Genomic DNA, 13,271 nt, shown 5'->3' on the forward strand with positions numbered 1-13,271 from the left:
GCATGGTGTCTCAAAACACGAAAGCAGCTCGGAAAATGGAGTAAAAAGTGTTACAAGAGATCATTAATTGAATGGGGCAGTCCATTGTTTAGTTAACCTCCAGCTGAGATAATTATCATTTCGGGATCGAATTCCTTGACAACAGGAATCAATATATGATCCCAAACAGCAAGATAGCCAGCATCTCCACACCTCCCATTCTCCCATGGAACATTAATGTTGTATCCGGAACCTGGCCCTTCTCCAATCATGAAATATGACCCGTCATCACCGGCTGGATAGAAACTTCCAAATTCATGCCTAATTCAGATAGAAATTCAGATACTATCGCCATTACAAGAAACAACATTTAAGCAATATTAAATGTCCAACTCTGATCGGCCGAGTGTATGGGTCCAAAAAGAAGATGCATATGAATATATTGCCAAGTGCGAAGATCAACAATGAGATTAGACTAGGGGTCCTAACAGGACAACCTGTCACTTTTTGTGAAATATAATTAATTAATTGGAATATAATGAAAAGTAAGTATCCAGTGCATACCCAACTCCGGCTGCAATATTTAATAAATGACTCAAATGAGTTGAATCTACCGATAAAAAATATCGGAAGCAGTAATTCTCAAAATATCTGCAAATACAGAATAATTCATTAAAAACTAGACCAGGTCTCACTTTGTCATTCAATAGATAACTTGTAGCAACGACAACATTGTTGTAAAGACACAATCCCATCGGTTCAGTTTTTTCTGCATGATGTCCAGGAGGCCTAACAATAGTGAATCCAGAATCCAATTCCCCTTTAGCAACTTTCTCTGTGACCTATGGAAAAAAAAAGTACAGAAAGTTTTCATGTAATCAGAGATGCACATCTTGACAAAGCAATAACTGAAGATTATCTATATATCATGAAATTGCATCCCCCATTTAGTTATTTATATTTTTTTATAACAATGATATTCATTAATGATTATAAAGGTGTAAGTTTGGGAATTTAGAGGACATAATGCCCACCCAGACTCACTACATATTTACAAACATAAAGCTTGCATCTAATCCCAAAGTTAGCTTCTTAGAAACAGCAGAACATCATTATATGAAGAAGAAAAAGGAAAGAAAAGAAAAAAATCAAACAATTGAACCCACGTTGATAAAGAAGTTCAAGATTCTGACTCGGAGATTACACAAAAAATTGAGTACAAAACCCAGATTTGATGCACTATAAAATTCCAAACATCACAGACTGTAACATAATTGAAGGCCCAAATCTGCTGATAACTGATTTGTCCTTTCTCACATATGTTAGAAACATTCTCGTGCCTTGTTTGAACAATATATGAGCTACACAACAAAGGAGTCTTGGATTATTTCTTTTAAGATCAATGCCAAGAGGCATACCTCTATAACAGAACCGGCAGAAAGGCAAATGCTATGCTAATAGTTGAATTTAGAAAGACGAATTTCCTCCGATGAGCAATCATTCAAATAAATGGAGTTAAATTTTGCGGCCATTCTTTTTCTCCTCGAGCCTGAGTATTTAGAACTAACATTCTTGGTCAACTCAATGTGACTTTTGGAGTGAACCAAAGCTAAAGAGTTATCTTCAACTTCCTTTGCTTTCAAAATTACACATCTGGAATCAGCAAGCATTGATACAATAGTTCTTCATAGAGGACAGAAACATTAACTTCATTGTCGAGGCCAAATATGGCTTCACAAAAAATAAAACAATAAACAAATTCTGCCAAAGAGAAAGCAATTTTGCATCTTCCATAAAGTAAATGACCAAATCTTCGACACGGACTAAAAATTGAAAGAAAAAAACAGCATCAACATTATGTTTCAAGCAACATAATTTATGTTGCATCACAAAGCCGCATCTAATTCATAGTGTAAGAAACGCTCTACTTTAGAGAAATACTAAGAATCAATTTCCAGAAAATGCCATAAATCACTCTTTCAATACCATTCCGGATAAATAGTCAACTACCCAAAAAAATACTGAAAAAACATAGGTCACTGTTTGCACAATATTTGGTGTTGCGGGCGTGCCAGGTGCGAAGTGCACCAATTTGCGTAAAAACAACGAAAATCTAACTTCTAAAAACTTGACGATTATGGATACTAAATTCGACCGTCGGTTCTAATCTCCTAAAATGACTACGACGCCAAAATAAAGAAAACTACTGGAATTTGGGGAATAAACTCCTGACATCATTTATATTTTCAACAAACAGTAGGAATTTACAAAATATGGAAATATAACACAAATAATTGCTGAAATCTAGAACTAGAAGACGCTAGAAATGTACTGGAAATACTTGAAAACTAGTGCAATGAAAGATTGAATTTTGCAGAGAGTATTTGCAGATTTGTCTGTGTAGAGTTGTGTTTGTGTCCCTCTCGTTGTGTTAGCCGATTCCTTTTTCTTCCTGGCCGCTGCGTCCTCTTTCTCCACTCCCCCATGATCTCCACTATCTGCTCCCCTAATGCCACGATTTCTAACTATCCTCCCACGTTCTTTTTCTCTTCCGCACTCAGTGCTAATTTTTTAATCGATTAAGAATTATTCTTTTATGGGCTTATTTAATTGGGCTTCAGAATTGACTTGGGCTTGTAATTAAATTATTTTTAGCCCAAACAATTGCCCCCCGCAAGCATTGGCCCATTGGGCCAAAATGCTTGTATGTAACCCAATTTTCAATTCCTCCATAGCTAGTATCCCACAAATGTTTTATGAATTGGGCTTCCACCAATGGGCCGAGCACTCAAACTTATTTTCCCTGGGCTTTGAATTTTCTAATCGTCTTTTGAATTCCCTCCCCCATCCAATTCGCGCCTGCTACTCGTCTTCTTCATCTCGCCGCTTTGCCCTTCGCTCCCCGCTGCTCTGAAATTTATTCCGCTCGTTCTCCGCCACCTACGCCCGTCGCTGCCTGGAGATTTACCGATGGCTCGAGATTCTTCTCCGGTGCGCCCTTCTGAACCAAGCACTGCGGGCGCGTTCTCTGTCTCGGCCGTCGCTTCCATCTCGCCGCCCATCGCGTTCGCCGGCCCTGCTGTGGTTGCCGAGGGTCTATCATTGGTTCGAGGTTCTTCTCCGGCGCCTCTAAGTCGTCCATGGGCGTCCACTCGGGTTTCAGTCAGTTCTACTCCGCTCGGGTCAGTATTCAACGACGACCATGGGTACTTCCTCGTTTCTTGAACTCTATTCAATGTTTCCCGGCTCTTTGAATGTTGAACGATGTTAGTCGTCCTGATTGAATTGCAATTTTATTTCCTTCGCTTTTGTGGTGTACACGAGGAACTAGTGCCTCAATGAGGGTTGGGCCCTTGTACCAATCGAGGTTGGTCGACTTCTCAATCATGCTATCTCCCTCAAAACAAAAAATTGGGACGAATGGAATCTTGTAAGGATTGTAGCCAACTTTCTTGAGGTAGGAAGACACCTCCTTCACGATTTCATCGTATTTGACTTTTGAGTATTTTGGTGTGGTGGCATCCATTTTGTTGCAGCAACAAATCATTTGCTTGATCCCGAGAGTGAAGGCAAGCAATGCATGCTCACGGATCTGACCATCCTTCGAGATGCCAGCTTCGAAACCACCAGTGGTAGAGTCAATAATGAGAACATCGCAATCAGCCTGGGAAGTACCAGTAATCATATTCTTGATAAAGTCACAGTGTCCAGGAGCATCGATGACAGTGCAATAATACTTGGTGGTATCAAACTTCCATAGAGCGATATCAATTGTGATTCCAAGCTCACGTTCCTTCTTTCTGCTTTGTATGATTAACCTTGAGGCGCTTCAATTTCCCTGGAGAAATTTAAGGGTTTGACGATCGGTTTTGCCATGGCAATGATCATTGTCATGTTATTCTATGTTATTTCCATATTGGATCCTTGTAGATGTTTACATGCCACCGTCCTTCCTCATTTGTTTATCTCGAACTCTTGCGAGGAGTTGGGCAACTTGACATTGTTTGGCCATCTATTAGCCTTTGCATCATGGTAGTAGTGCGATGGCTATTGCATGGACTTATTACATGCATCTGTCTCGGTCTTGACCACTCCTTTGGCTTCATCTGTTGCATCCACTGAATTAGATATGACATTGGCTATTTTGATGCATTTACCTCGTGGAAGCAATGTATGCGAGCTTCATAAGCCATCATATGGCCTTCCCGCATCTACATTTGTGTCTGACAGGGGAGTCTGATATGTCCTTATCTTTGCTGTAGGTGTGTTGATTTCCAGCCAACCACCAATTAGGTCCAAAACTTCTCCAAGGTCAGTGGTTATTGCCGAAGATCGGTAAAAACTTTCATTTCTTCATGGCTATCTATTTTTCTGTTGTCTTGCTCTGTTAGTTGAATGTTCCCCGATTTCATATCTTTGTGTGTATCATCATTATCACGTTTGTTTCCTGCTTCGATATGTTGGTGTTGGTAAGTTCATTGATGGCAGGTAACACTGACTGAGGGTTGGCCATTGATTGGCCTCGGTTCTCCAGTGCATTCCACACATAAGCTTTGGTGTCATTTGGAGCTTTTTGAAACACAGGTACCTTTTAACTCTTATATGATCTTATGTGCTCTTACCTGCTGCATCCACTCCAGACAACTCCCTTGTCCTTTACCTTATGCATTGCACTTCAGTCGGATCCCTTTCCCGCATACACGTATATGCATTTGCACTTCAGTCGGACCCCTTTCCCGCATACACGTATATGCATTTGCACTTCAGTCGGACCCCTTTCCCGCATACACGTATATGCATTTGCACTTCAGTCGGACCCCTTTCCCGCATACACGTTTACTTATTGTTCTTGCATGCGGTGACTCCGCTTTTGATTTGTTGACTGCTGGTTTGGTGTTGTGGTTGTTGGGTAATGGATGTGGAATGAAGGTGGATTTGTATGGGGTGTTGTGTATTGGATGTTGGGAAGAAGTTTCTATTCGTTCTTAATCCACGTAACCCAACTCATTTCAATAGCTTCAATCAAAATCATATGTTGGCTTAAAACTCCCCACTCGAGATTATTCTCTCCCTTCATTGATTATCGAAACACGATGGATCCAATATGATAAAAGTGGCCTACTGGCCAACTTTAATCGATCGTTTTCATTTTTGAATCATAACCAACAAATATTTACATTAGTGGCCCTAAGGCCTACTTCAAATAAAATCTTACAACATGAACATGAAGCTAGAACATACAAAAATGGCTGGTCAGCCTATTTTCTTCCAAAGTCAACTTCTGGGTCCTCTTGGGGTTTACATATTGCCTTTGTCCTCTTCAGTTCTTCTTTTATTACTCATTATTCCGTTCGGTGATCCCAACTCCCCGCTCGTTGTGTTCCTTTCCTCCCATATTCTAAGTGGCCTCAAGGCCTACTTTATGAATCTGTCACTGCACATGCAAACAACCAATTTATAATGGCAGTATGGTCTATTCCACCATGATTTTTGGTACAATAAAAACATTGGAAATAAGTGGCCATAAGGCCGACTCCCTAGTGAAATAATGGACCTTCAACATAATGAATGAAGGTGGCTTATTGTCCCACTCTTCCCGATCAATTTTATTGTTGAATCATAAACAAAATATGTTTATTTCAGTGGCCCTAGGGCCTACGTCACATGACACCTTGAAATCAAGAACTTAATATATACAAAAGTGGCCCCGAAGGCCAACTCCCCACTGAAGAATGCCAACTCCCCAATGAAGATTAGCCTTCGTGATTGCTTTACTGGCAAGCTTTTCTTACTTCTTCCCTCATACTTGGAAAATAAAGCTTGAGATACTTGCCATTTATGCATCTTTTGTGTGATTGGTCATCTAGACTTGATAGCCAATATGTGTTTCCGTCCAACACCTTATGTACTTTGAATGGTCCCTCCCAATTGGGAGACCACTTGCCCAGCTTCCTATCTTTTGTTCCTAAAAGCAGTATAGCCTTCCACACTACTTCCCCCTCATGGAAGCTTTTCTTGTTAAATCTTTTGTTGTAGATTCTCGCTACTTTATATTTCTGTAACATTATAGCAATGTACGCTTGGATTCTCAGCTCCTCTGGTTCTTCTAACGGGTCTTGTACCTCATGTTGGCCATCTTCCAGTTGAGATGGCGCCATTAATAACTCGTCAACTTGAATCTCATCTTTTTCATGCTCCTCTTCGAACTCATCTTCATAAACCACTTCCGTCCCATGGATATTCCATTGTTCCTCATCGCATACTCTATCCGAAACCTGCTGCATGTAGAATTTCCACACGAAGGCTGCAGCCACCTCTTTCTCCATTTGGTTGTATTCAATCATCGATCTCCTCGATCGTCGGCTGAATCATCGGCCTATATGGCCCGAAGACAGTAGGTTTAAGTATCTAGTTCAACACTGAACTTGGGGTTAGGGACTGCATGTAAACTAGACTCTTTTTTCTATCCTTGCCACAGACTTTTATGGGCCCGAAATCCCCATTATAGTATCTGGCCTCCACTGTGTTGGCATGAGCTTGGAAAGGCTGTGCATCGGCTTCCACAATCTCCACGTAATCTCCTTTCCAAAATAAAAAGAACCGGTGCATTGAGGATGTGATGCACTGATTTGCATGGATCCAATATCTGCCTAACAAAGCTTGGAAGTTGGCAGATGAGTTCACAACAAAAAATGCGCAAATTGACGAAATACTCCCCACAACAACATCAGCTTGGAAAAACTCAATGTTCTTGGTGGTTTTTTCCGTAAACGCAGCAACAGAAACTTCTGTGGAGATTAGGTCCTCTTCATTTTTGCCCAAATTTTTAAACATCCTCACTGGCAAGACATTCACTACCGAGCCATTGTCGATTAACACTTTGGACACTGGCTTGCCATTCACATGAGCCTTGATGTATAAAGACCTTATGTCATTAGTCATATCGGCTGTTGTCTTTCCAAAATCACATGCTTAGGCTTGTTAGGGTGATCTTCTCTGATAATAACTCCTGAACCTCTTTCGGGGAGTTTGTTGCAAACCTTCATCTCTTCAACAGCTACTTCAGACACTGACTCCCCGCATTCTTCCTCGACAAGTTTGAACCTTTCTGGTAGTATCGTCAATCCTGTGACACAGTCCACTGATATGTGGAACTTCCCTATACAGAAACTGAATGTTTTCCTTTCTTGATTCTCATAATCACTCGGTAAATCATCGTCTTCGTCGACCCACTTATCTTCAGTGGCGGACCTACCAAAGTTTGACCTACTTCCCGCTTGTGATTCGATGACTGGCATCTCATGTATGGGTTTATTGTCTACCTTAGAAAGTTCTTCTTTTTTTGCAGCCGCTTTTTCCCTCAACAGCCTTCTTTTCTGGGTTCGAGTTGGTGGCCTAGGGAATTTTCTGTGTTGGGCCACTCTCCATTCGTGGGTGAATTCTTTTTTGGCTGGACGTACAAATCTGGGTCGAACTTCCCTGACCTCTACAGTCTTTCTCACCGGAGCTTCATTCACACGCTGACTTTTATCATGATAAAGTGACTTCTTCCTGATTTCTATCTTTCGTGGTTCAACTCTGTTCACGTTCCTCCTGTTCGAGTATCTCTGGTGCTGATTGCGAGACGACTCCCCTCTAAACAATTGATTCTCAAGCACTGGTCTCTTGAATAAATATTGGTTCTTCGGCCTAGAGGCCGCAGATTCACCAACACTTCTAGGAAAACGCTGCTGAAATGTTCTTAGTTGATTAGTACTATACCTTACAGCGGCCTCAAATAGTTGACCTTTCGGAATCCAACATTTCTTAATTATTCGGTCTTTCATTGCAAAGAATCGGCTTCTTCTCTTTTCATTCAACAAATTTCTCAAATTTGTGACGTTCACGTTTACCGATGCCGCGGGAGGAAATGGGTCATTGTCCACTGCCATGTACTCTTGCTTGTTAGGGAATTTCAATATTCCTTTGTTGATTCTTTCCTGCAGAACATTCTTGAAAGCCCAACACAATTTAGTGGAATGATTGTATGAGTTGTGATACTTACAGTATTCTCGACTTTTCAGCTCATCCTTAGTAGGCATCCGATGATCAGGTGAAAAAGCGATGAACTTTTCTTTAACCAGAAAATCAAATATGTCATCTGTTTTGGAAATATTGAATGTGTACTGCATGTCCTTGGGAGGTCGGGAGCTATTCTTCTTTTCAGTTTCTGTCAGCTTCATTTTTAGCAGGGGAACCGTGTATGAACCAGCTGATCGAATTTCTGCCAAAACATCTTCCACCTCCTGGTAATAAGATTCCATTGTTGTTTTCTTGTTAGACGACTCATCTGTCAATAGTTCCTCGTACTCCCCAACCTTTGCTGCAAGTTCAAAGAAATCTCTGAATTCCATATCCTGAAACTTCTTCTTATGCTCAAAGTCTAGCCTCTTTTGTACTATTTTGACAAACTCAGTCTCTGGCAGAAACACCTTGCACTTGTTCTTTGTTTTCTTGAACCTATCAATGAACATATCAGCTGTTTCTCCTTTTTTCTGAGATATCTTTGACAAATCAGCGATGCACGCCTCAGGCTCAGTTCGGTAAAACTGAGTAAGGAATTGCTTCTCCATATCTTTCCAACTTAAGATTGAGTTTCGAGGAAGTGCGGCATACCCCGAAAATGCCGTGCCAGTAAAGGTATTTGGGAACAATCTCAACTTCAAAGTAATAAAGTTTTCCAAGTTCGCCAGCTCCCCACACCTTATAGTGAACCTAGAAATGTGCTCAAGGCTAGATTGACTATCTTCTCCAGAAAATAAGCTGAAATCTGGTACTTTGTAACATCTGGGAAATGGATTGTTGATATCTATGTGGTTGGGGTATGGCTTGTGAAATTCTGGGCGGCCAATTTGTCTCAAAGCCGGCCCATACATTTCTTGCACAGTTTCTCTCACCATATCAAGATCGATCATTGTTGCGTTTTTGTTGGGGAGCAGATGGTGATAATAGTTTGCCCCCCGAGTCTGAGCCTCTGTACTGTAACCAGCATTACATCCTTGGAAACTTCCATCAACTCCATGATAACCCAAGTGTGGTATATCATCATCCATTCCTGGTTGATACAAAGGATTAGTAATCGCATGGACTTGGTTGACAGGTTGTTTCAAACTCCCTGCTCCATCTGTACGTGGATATGGCCGAACTCTTCCACCTAAAGTTTTCTCCTTTTTATGTGATAGTGTGTAACTTCCTTCCCGTTGGTTTGGGAGTGCCAACTCTGGGCGGCGAGGATCGCCAGCCATTGAGTGTCCTGCTCCCTGGTCGAGTTCAGTGAATTGATTACTCCCCTGATCAGCCTCTTTAACAATGGTATTTTGCTCTTTGTTGGTTGATTGGTTCGGTTTACCCAATACTGTCTTCAAGCAATCAGACACAGCTTTGGACAGTGCTTCTGATATTTCTTCAAATTTTATCGCAGCCAACGTTTCAACCAAATGATTTGAAATATGAGCATATACCTCTGGAACATGACTTGGATGCAAATCCAACTCCCTGGTCGGCTCTTCAGAAGCCGATTGTTCTATCTGTGGAGCATGAGTCTCTTCCTGGCTTGGTAGAAACTTCCCGTCTCTTTGATTGACGTTTTCTTTCCTTCTTGGCGGCATAGTGATGGTCCCACTGGGCGTGCCAAAAATATGTTTGCACAATATTTGGTGTTGCGGGCGTGCCAGGTGCGAAGTGCACCAATTTGCGTAAAAACAACGAAAATCTAACTTCTAAAAACTTGACGATTATGGATACTAAATTCGACCGTCGGTTCTAATCTCCTAAAATGACTACGACGCCAAAATAAAGAAAACTACTGGAATTTGGGGAATAAACTCCTGACATCATTTATATTTTCAACAAACAGTAGGAATTTACAAAATATGGAAATATAACACAAATAATTGCTGAAATCTAGAACTAGAAGACGCTAGAAATGTACTGGAAATACTTGAAAACTAGTGCAATGAAAGATTGAATTTTGCAGAGAGTATTTGCAGATTTGTCTGTGTAGAGTTGTGTTTGTGTCCCTCTCGTTGTGTTAGCCGATTCCTTTTTCTTCCTGGCCGCTGCGTCCTCTTTCTCCACTCCCCCATGATCTCCAATATCTGCTCCCCTAATGCCACGATTTCTAACTATCCTCCCACGTTCTTTTTCTCTTCCGCGCTCAGTGCTCATTTTTTAATCGATTAAGAATTATTCTTTTATGGGCTTATTTAATTGGGCTTCAGAATTGACTTGGGCTTGTAATTAAATTATTTTTAGCCCAAACAGTCACATATTCCTACAAACCAACTCACAGTTTCATATCGGAAACTTGATCACTCAGAAACATGCAAATAAAAAAATTAAATTTATCTAAAACAAACGGGTTACAAAAATCACCTTTGACAAACCCCAGAGGAATTGAGCTCGTCCCAAATGACACGAATGCGATTTGGGTTTTGCGGGTGGTACTCGTCATCTGGGTTCTCGTTTTTACACATTCTGTCCTCGTAGAGGAGCCCCACACGACGCCGTATTGGAAGGTCATTGGTGTTACTTCGGGGAAATTTAGGGAAAAGAGAGTCTTGATGACTTATTTAAAAAAAAGGATCTGGATGGTAATTACGTAAATATCTTTGTATTTAAGTTTAAAATTGATTAATCATTTTTACTCTCCTAAACTTCTTCACTTCACTGTAAACCCTATGCACTCGCTTCGACTCTCTTGCCCTCGTTTTCTCGTCGACTTAATCCGCGCAGCTGAATCGACGAAACCCTTCTTCAACATTTTTCTTTGCAAGGCATCCGAGAAATGGCCGACCAAAATATGGTATGTTCACTTTTATTCTGTCATTTCATTGTTCGTGCCTGTGTTGAGGAAGAAATGGTGGAATCGTCGTGTTGAGGAAGAAAGGGTGTGTGTTGTGTGTGTTGTTGCGCTTGGTCGACCAAGCGTGGTTTGGTGACCACCACTTGGTCGACCAACGCTTTGTCGACCAAGTGGTGGTCACCAAACCACGCTTGGTCCACTTGGTCGACCAACGCTTTGTCGACCAATCGTGGGTTTGTCGACCAACGTTTGGTCGACCAAGCTTGTGTAGAGGAAGAAGCTATGGTCGACCAAGCGTGTTTGGTCGACCCACTCTTCGTCGACCAACGCTTCTTGGTCGACCAAGCGTGGGTTGGTCGACCAAGAGACCAAACGTGGGTTGGTCGACCAACGCTTGTTGGTCCAATGTACATTAATTTTTATTCTAATATATTTGTATTTGTGATAGGTATATTTGCCGAGAAAACTAGGCAGGGATGCAATTTTTCGCTGCAAGCTGACACTCGAATCAAGATATAAATAGGTTTCGGAGAAGATTGTTCATTACCTCAACAACGACGAGAGAACCCTTTTTTTGGAGCAGTCTCCTTTTGGTAATTTGGTTAGGTATCATAGAGATTTAAATATTTATAGTCAAATTATGTGGTATTTGATGAGTAATCAGATAGTTGACACGGGTAGTGATGAGTTTTGGATGGTGGTGCGCAAGAGGCCGGTTAGATTTTATTTGTTAGATTATTGTTTAATAACCGGCCTCGATTGCGGTACAGAGCCTGTAGATGTACCAGAGTGAGGTGTCTTTGGCTCCAGACACTTTGGCGGTAAGTCTGAGATTGTTTTGAGTGAATTGGAGGCAAAGATGAGTGTTCAAGTGCAGAATGAGACTGGTGTAGACGTGGAGAAGTTAAAGATGGCTAGTCTTTACTTCTATTGTTTTGTGTTCGTTGAGGGGACTAGGGAAAAAACGAATAAGATCGACCCTAAATACCTGAGGGTTATAGATGATTTGGATAGGTTTAACAGCTATCTGTGGGGTAGAGTAGCCTTTCGTGATGCGGTCCGATGCTTGAAGAAGGACCTTTTAGGGCGATATAATTACCTTGCCGAGGCAAAGGGTCGGAAAGAAGTTGATGGCAGCTTCCTTGTCGGTGGTTTTGTGCTGCCTCTGCAGGTATATAAATTTTTGAATGTTAAAACTGGATTTGTTATCTTTATTCCTACTATAATATTGTTCTAAATTTATGTTACAGATCCTCGCTTATGAATATTATCCGAGCGTTGCACAAAAGTTTGCAAGGAGAAAAGATGTGGACGGTTTGATGTTGCCCAGGATGTTTCAGTGGGTGATTAACACGTGGTCGTCAAACCGTGCCCCAACTGCTAGTGATGTCACTGCAGCCTTTGGTGATTGTGCTATAGATGTAAGTAATATGAATTGATTTGATATAATAAATATGTACTTAAATTTTAACTAATCTGATACGTTATGAATTAAATGTAGGATTGTCCTGGATGTTTGACTCCTACTCCCGAGGAGCTCGTTTCAGCGTATTATACAACCGGAGATTTGTTGATTCTGCGCCCGATGCGGTCACCACTCGGGTACTCGAGCTCTTGAGGCAGGGTTAACATGAACAATACTACCATGCTATACTAGCAAAACCAGTACTACCAAAGGTTTAGGGTTTACCTTCGTCCGTCGACAGCCCTTTGATGTCGATTGCCTCGTAACTCAGGCGTCGCTACACTAGCAATCCTGGCAGCTCTTGGCTATCGCTCGACCGACAACTAACCCTAGAAACCTTCCAAATCTCTCAAATATGAGACACAACTCAAAGTTTGATAAACAAAATGAGGAAATCCGAGCACTATTTATAGGCTATGTTCGGATCCACCGAACCCACTTCGGAACGTCCGAACTCCCACGTGTCCATAGGCTCTTGACACCTCATGATCGGATCCACCGAACTCACTTCGGAACGTCCGAACTCCCACGTGTCCATAGGCTCTTGACACCTCATGATCGGATCCACCGAACTCACTTCGGATCGTCCGAACTCTTCGGTGCTACCGAACCATCTTCGGTCCGTCCGATCATGACCACGGTCAAAATTACACATTAAACCTTCTTAATCACCATTAATCCGTTAATTACCCAATTTGGAATTCGGGTTACTACATTCTCCCCCCTTAAAACGATTTCGTCCTCGAAATCAAGTTTAGAGGATGAACAAAACGAAATAACAACATCGTTACCCTCAAAATCTAAGGGACAACCCATCACTAGACGCTTAGCTAACACCGAATGACCCATCGGAGTAGAAACGGAAAGAATGACGTCTTAGAGAAACATACGGTAACTTATGACGCTTACAAATCGTGCAGAAATGAATGAATGAGATGCTCCGGTATCAATAAGAACAAAAGCAGGAATCCGCATAAACGAAAC

The 13,271-nt window shown here is 41.5% G+C and overlaps 1 protein-coding gene and 2 long non-coding RNA genes across 3 annotated transcripts; 2 read left to right on the plus strand and 1 right to left on the minus strand.

Moving 5' to 3' along the window:
- Window positions 1–104: 104 nt before the first annotated feature.
- On the minus strand, window positions 105–10,546 carry LOC140820625 (uncharacterized). Its single transcript, XR_012115541.1, has 4 exons — window positions 10,393–10,546; window positions 1,398–1,632; window positions 675–821; window positions 105–553 (listed from the first exon to the last, which is right to left on the minus strand). It is a non-coding gene; the product is annotated as an uncharacterized lncRNA (long non-coding RNA).
- LOC140820626 (uncharacterized) lies at window positions 757–1,892 on the plus strand. Its single transcript, XR_012115542.1, has 2 exons — window positions 757–845; window positions 1,455–1,892. It is a non-coding gene; the product is annotated as an uncharacterized lncRNA (long non-coding RNA).
- A 698-nt stretch (window positions 10,547–11,244) lies between the features above and the next one.
- On the plus strand, window positions 11,245–12,440 carry LOC140820600 (uncharacterized). Its single transcript, XM_073180906.1, has 3 exons — window positions 11,245–11,993; window positions 12,073–12,243; window positions 12,324–12,440. Exons 1-3 carry the CDS (start codon window positions 11,682–11,684, stop codon window positions 12,438–12,440), a joined length of 600 nt encoding a protein of 199 aa, XP_073037007.1. The 5' UTR covers window positions 11,245–11,681.
- Window positions 12,441–13,271: the final 831 nt, after the last annotated feature.

Source organism: Primulina eburnea, unplaced genomic scaffold (genome assembly GCF_022965805.1).
Source record: "Primulina eburnea isolate SZY01 unplaced genomic scaffold, ASM2296580v1 ctg128_ERROPOS2300000, whole genome shotgun sequence".
NCBI lineage: Eukaryota > Viridiplantae > Streptophyta > Magnoliopsida > Lamiales > Gesneriaceae > Primulina > Primulina eburnea.

Bases quoted from the DNA above. Each gene is read 5' to 3' on its own strand.
- LOC140820600 (XM_073180906.1), top strand. From the start codon at position 11,682: ATGAGTGTTCAAGTGCAGAATGAGACTGGTGTAGACGTGGAGAAGTTA. The intron at 11,994-12,072 runs GTATATAAATTT...TTTATGTTACAG, and splicing joins GTTTTGTGCTGCCTCTGCAG to ATCCTCGCTTATGAATATTA. The intron at 12,244-12,323 runs GTAAGTAATATG...AATTAAATGTAG, and splicing joins TTGGTGATTGTGCTATAGAT to GATTGTCCTGGATGTTTGAC.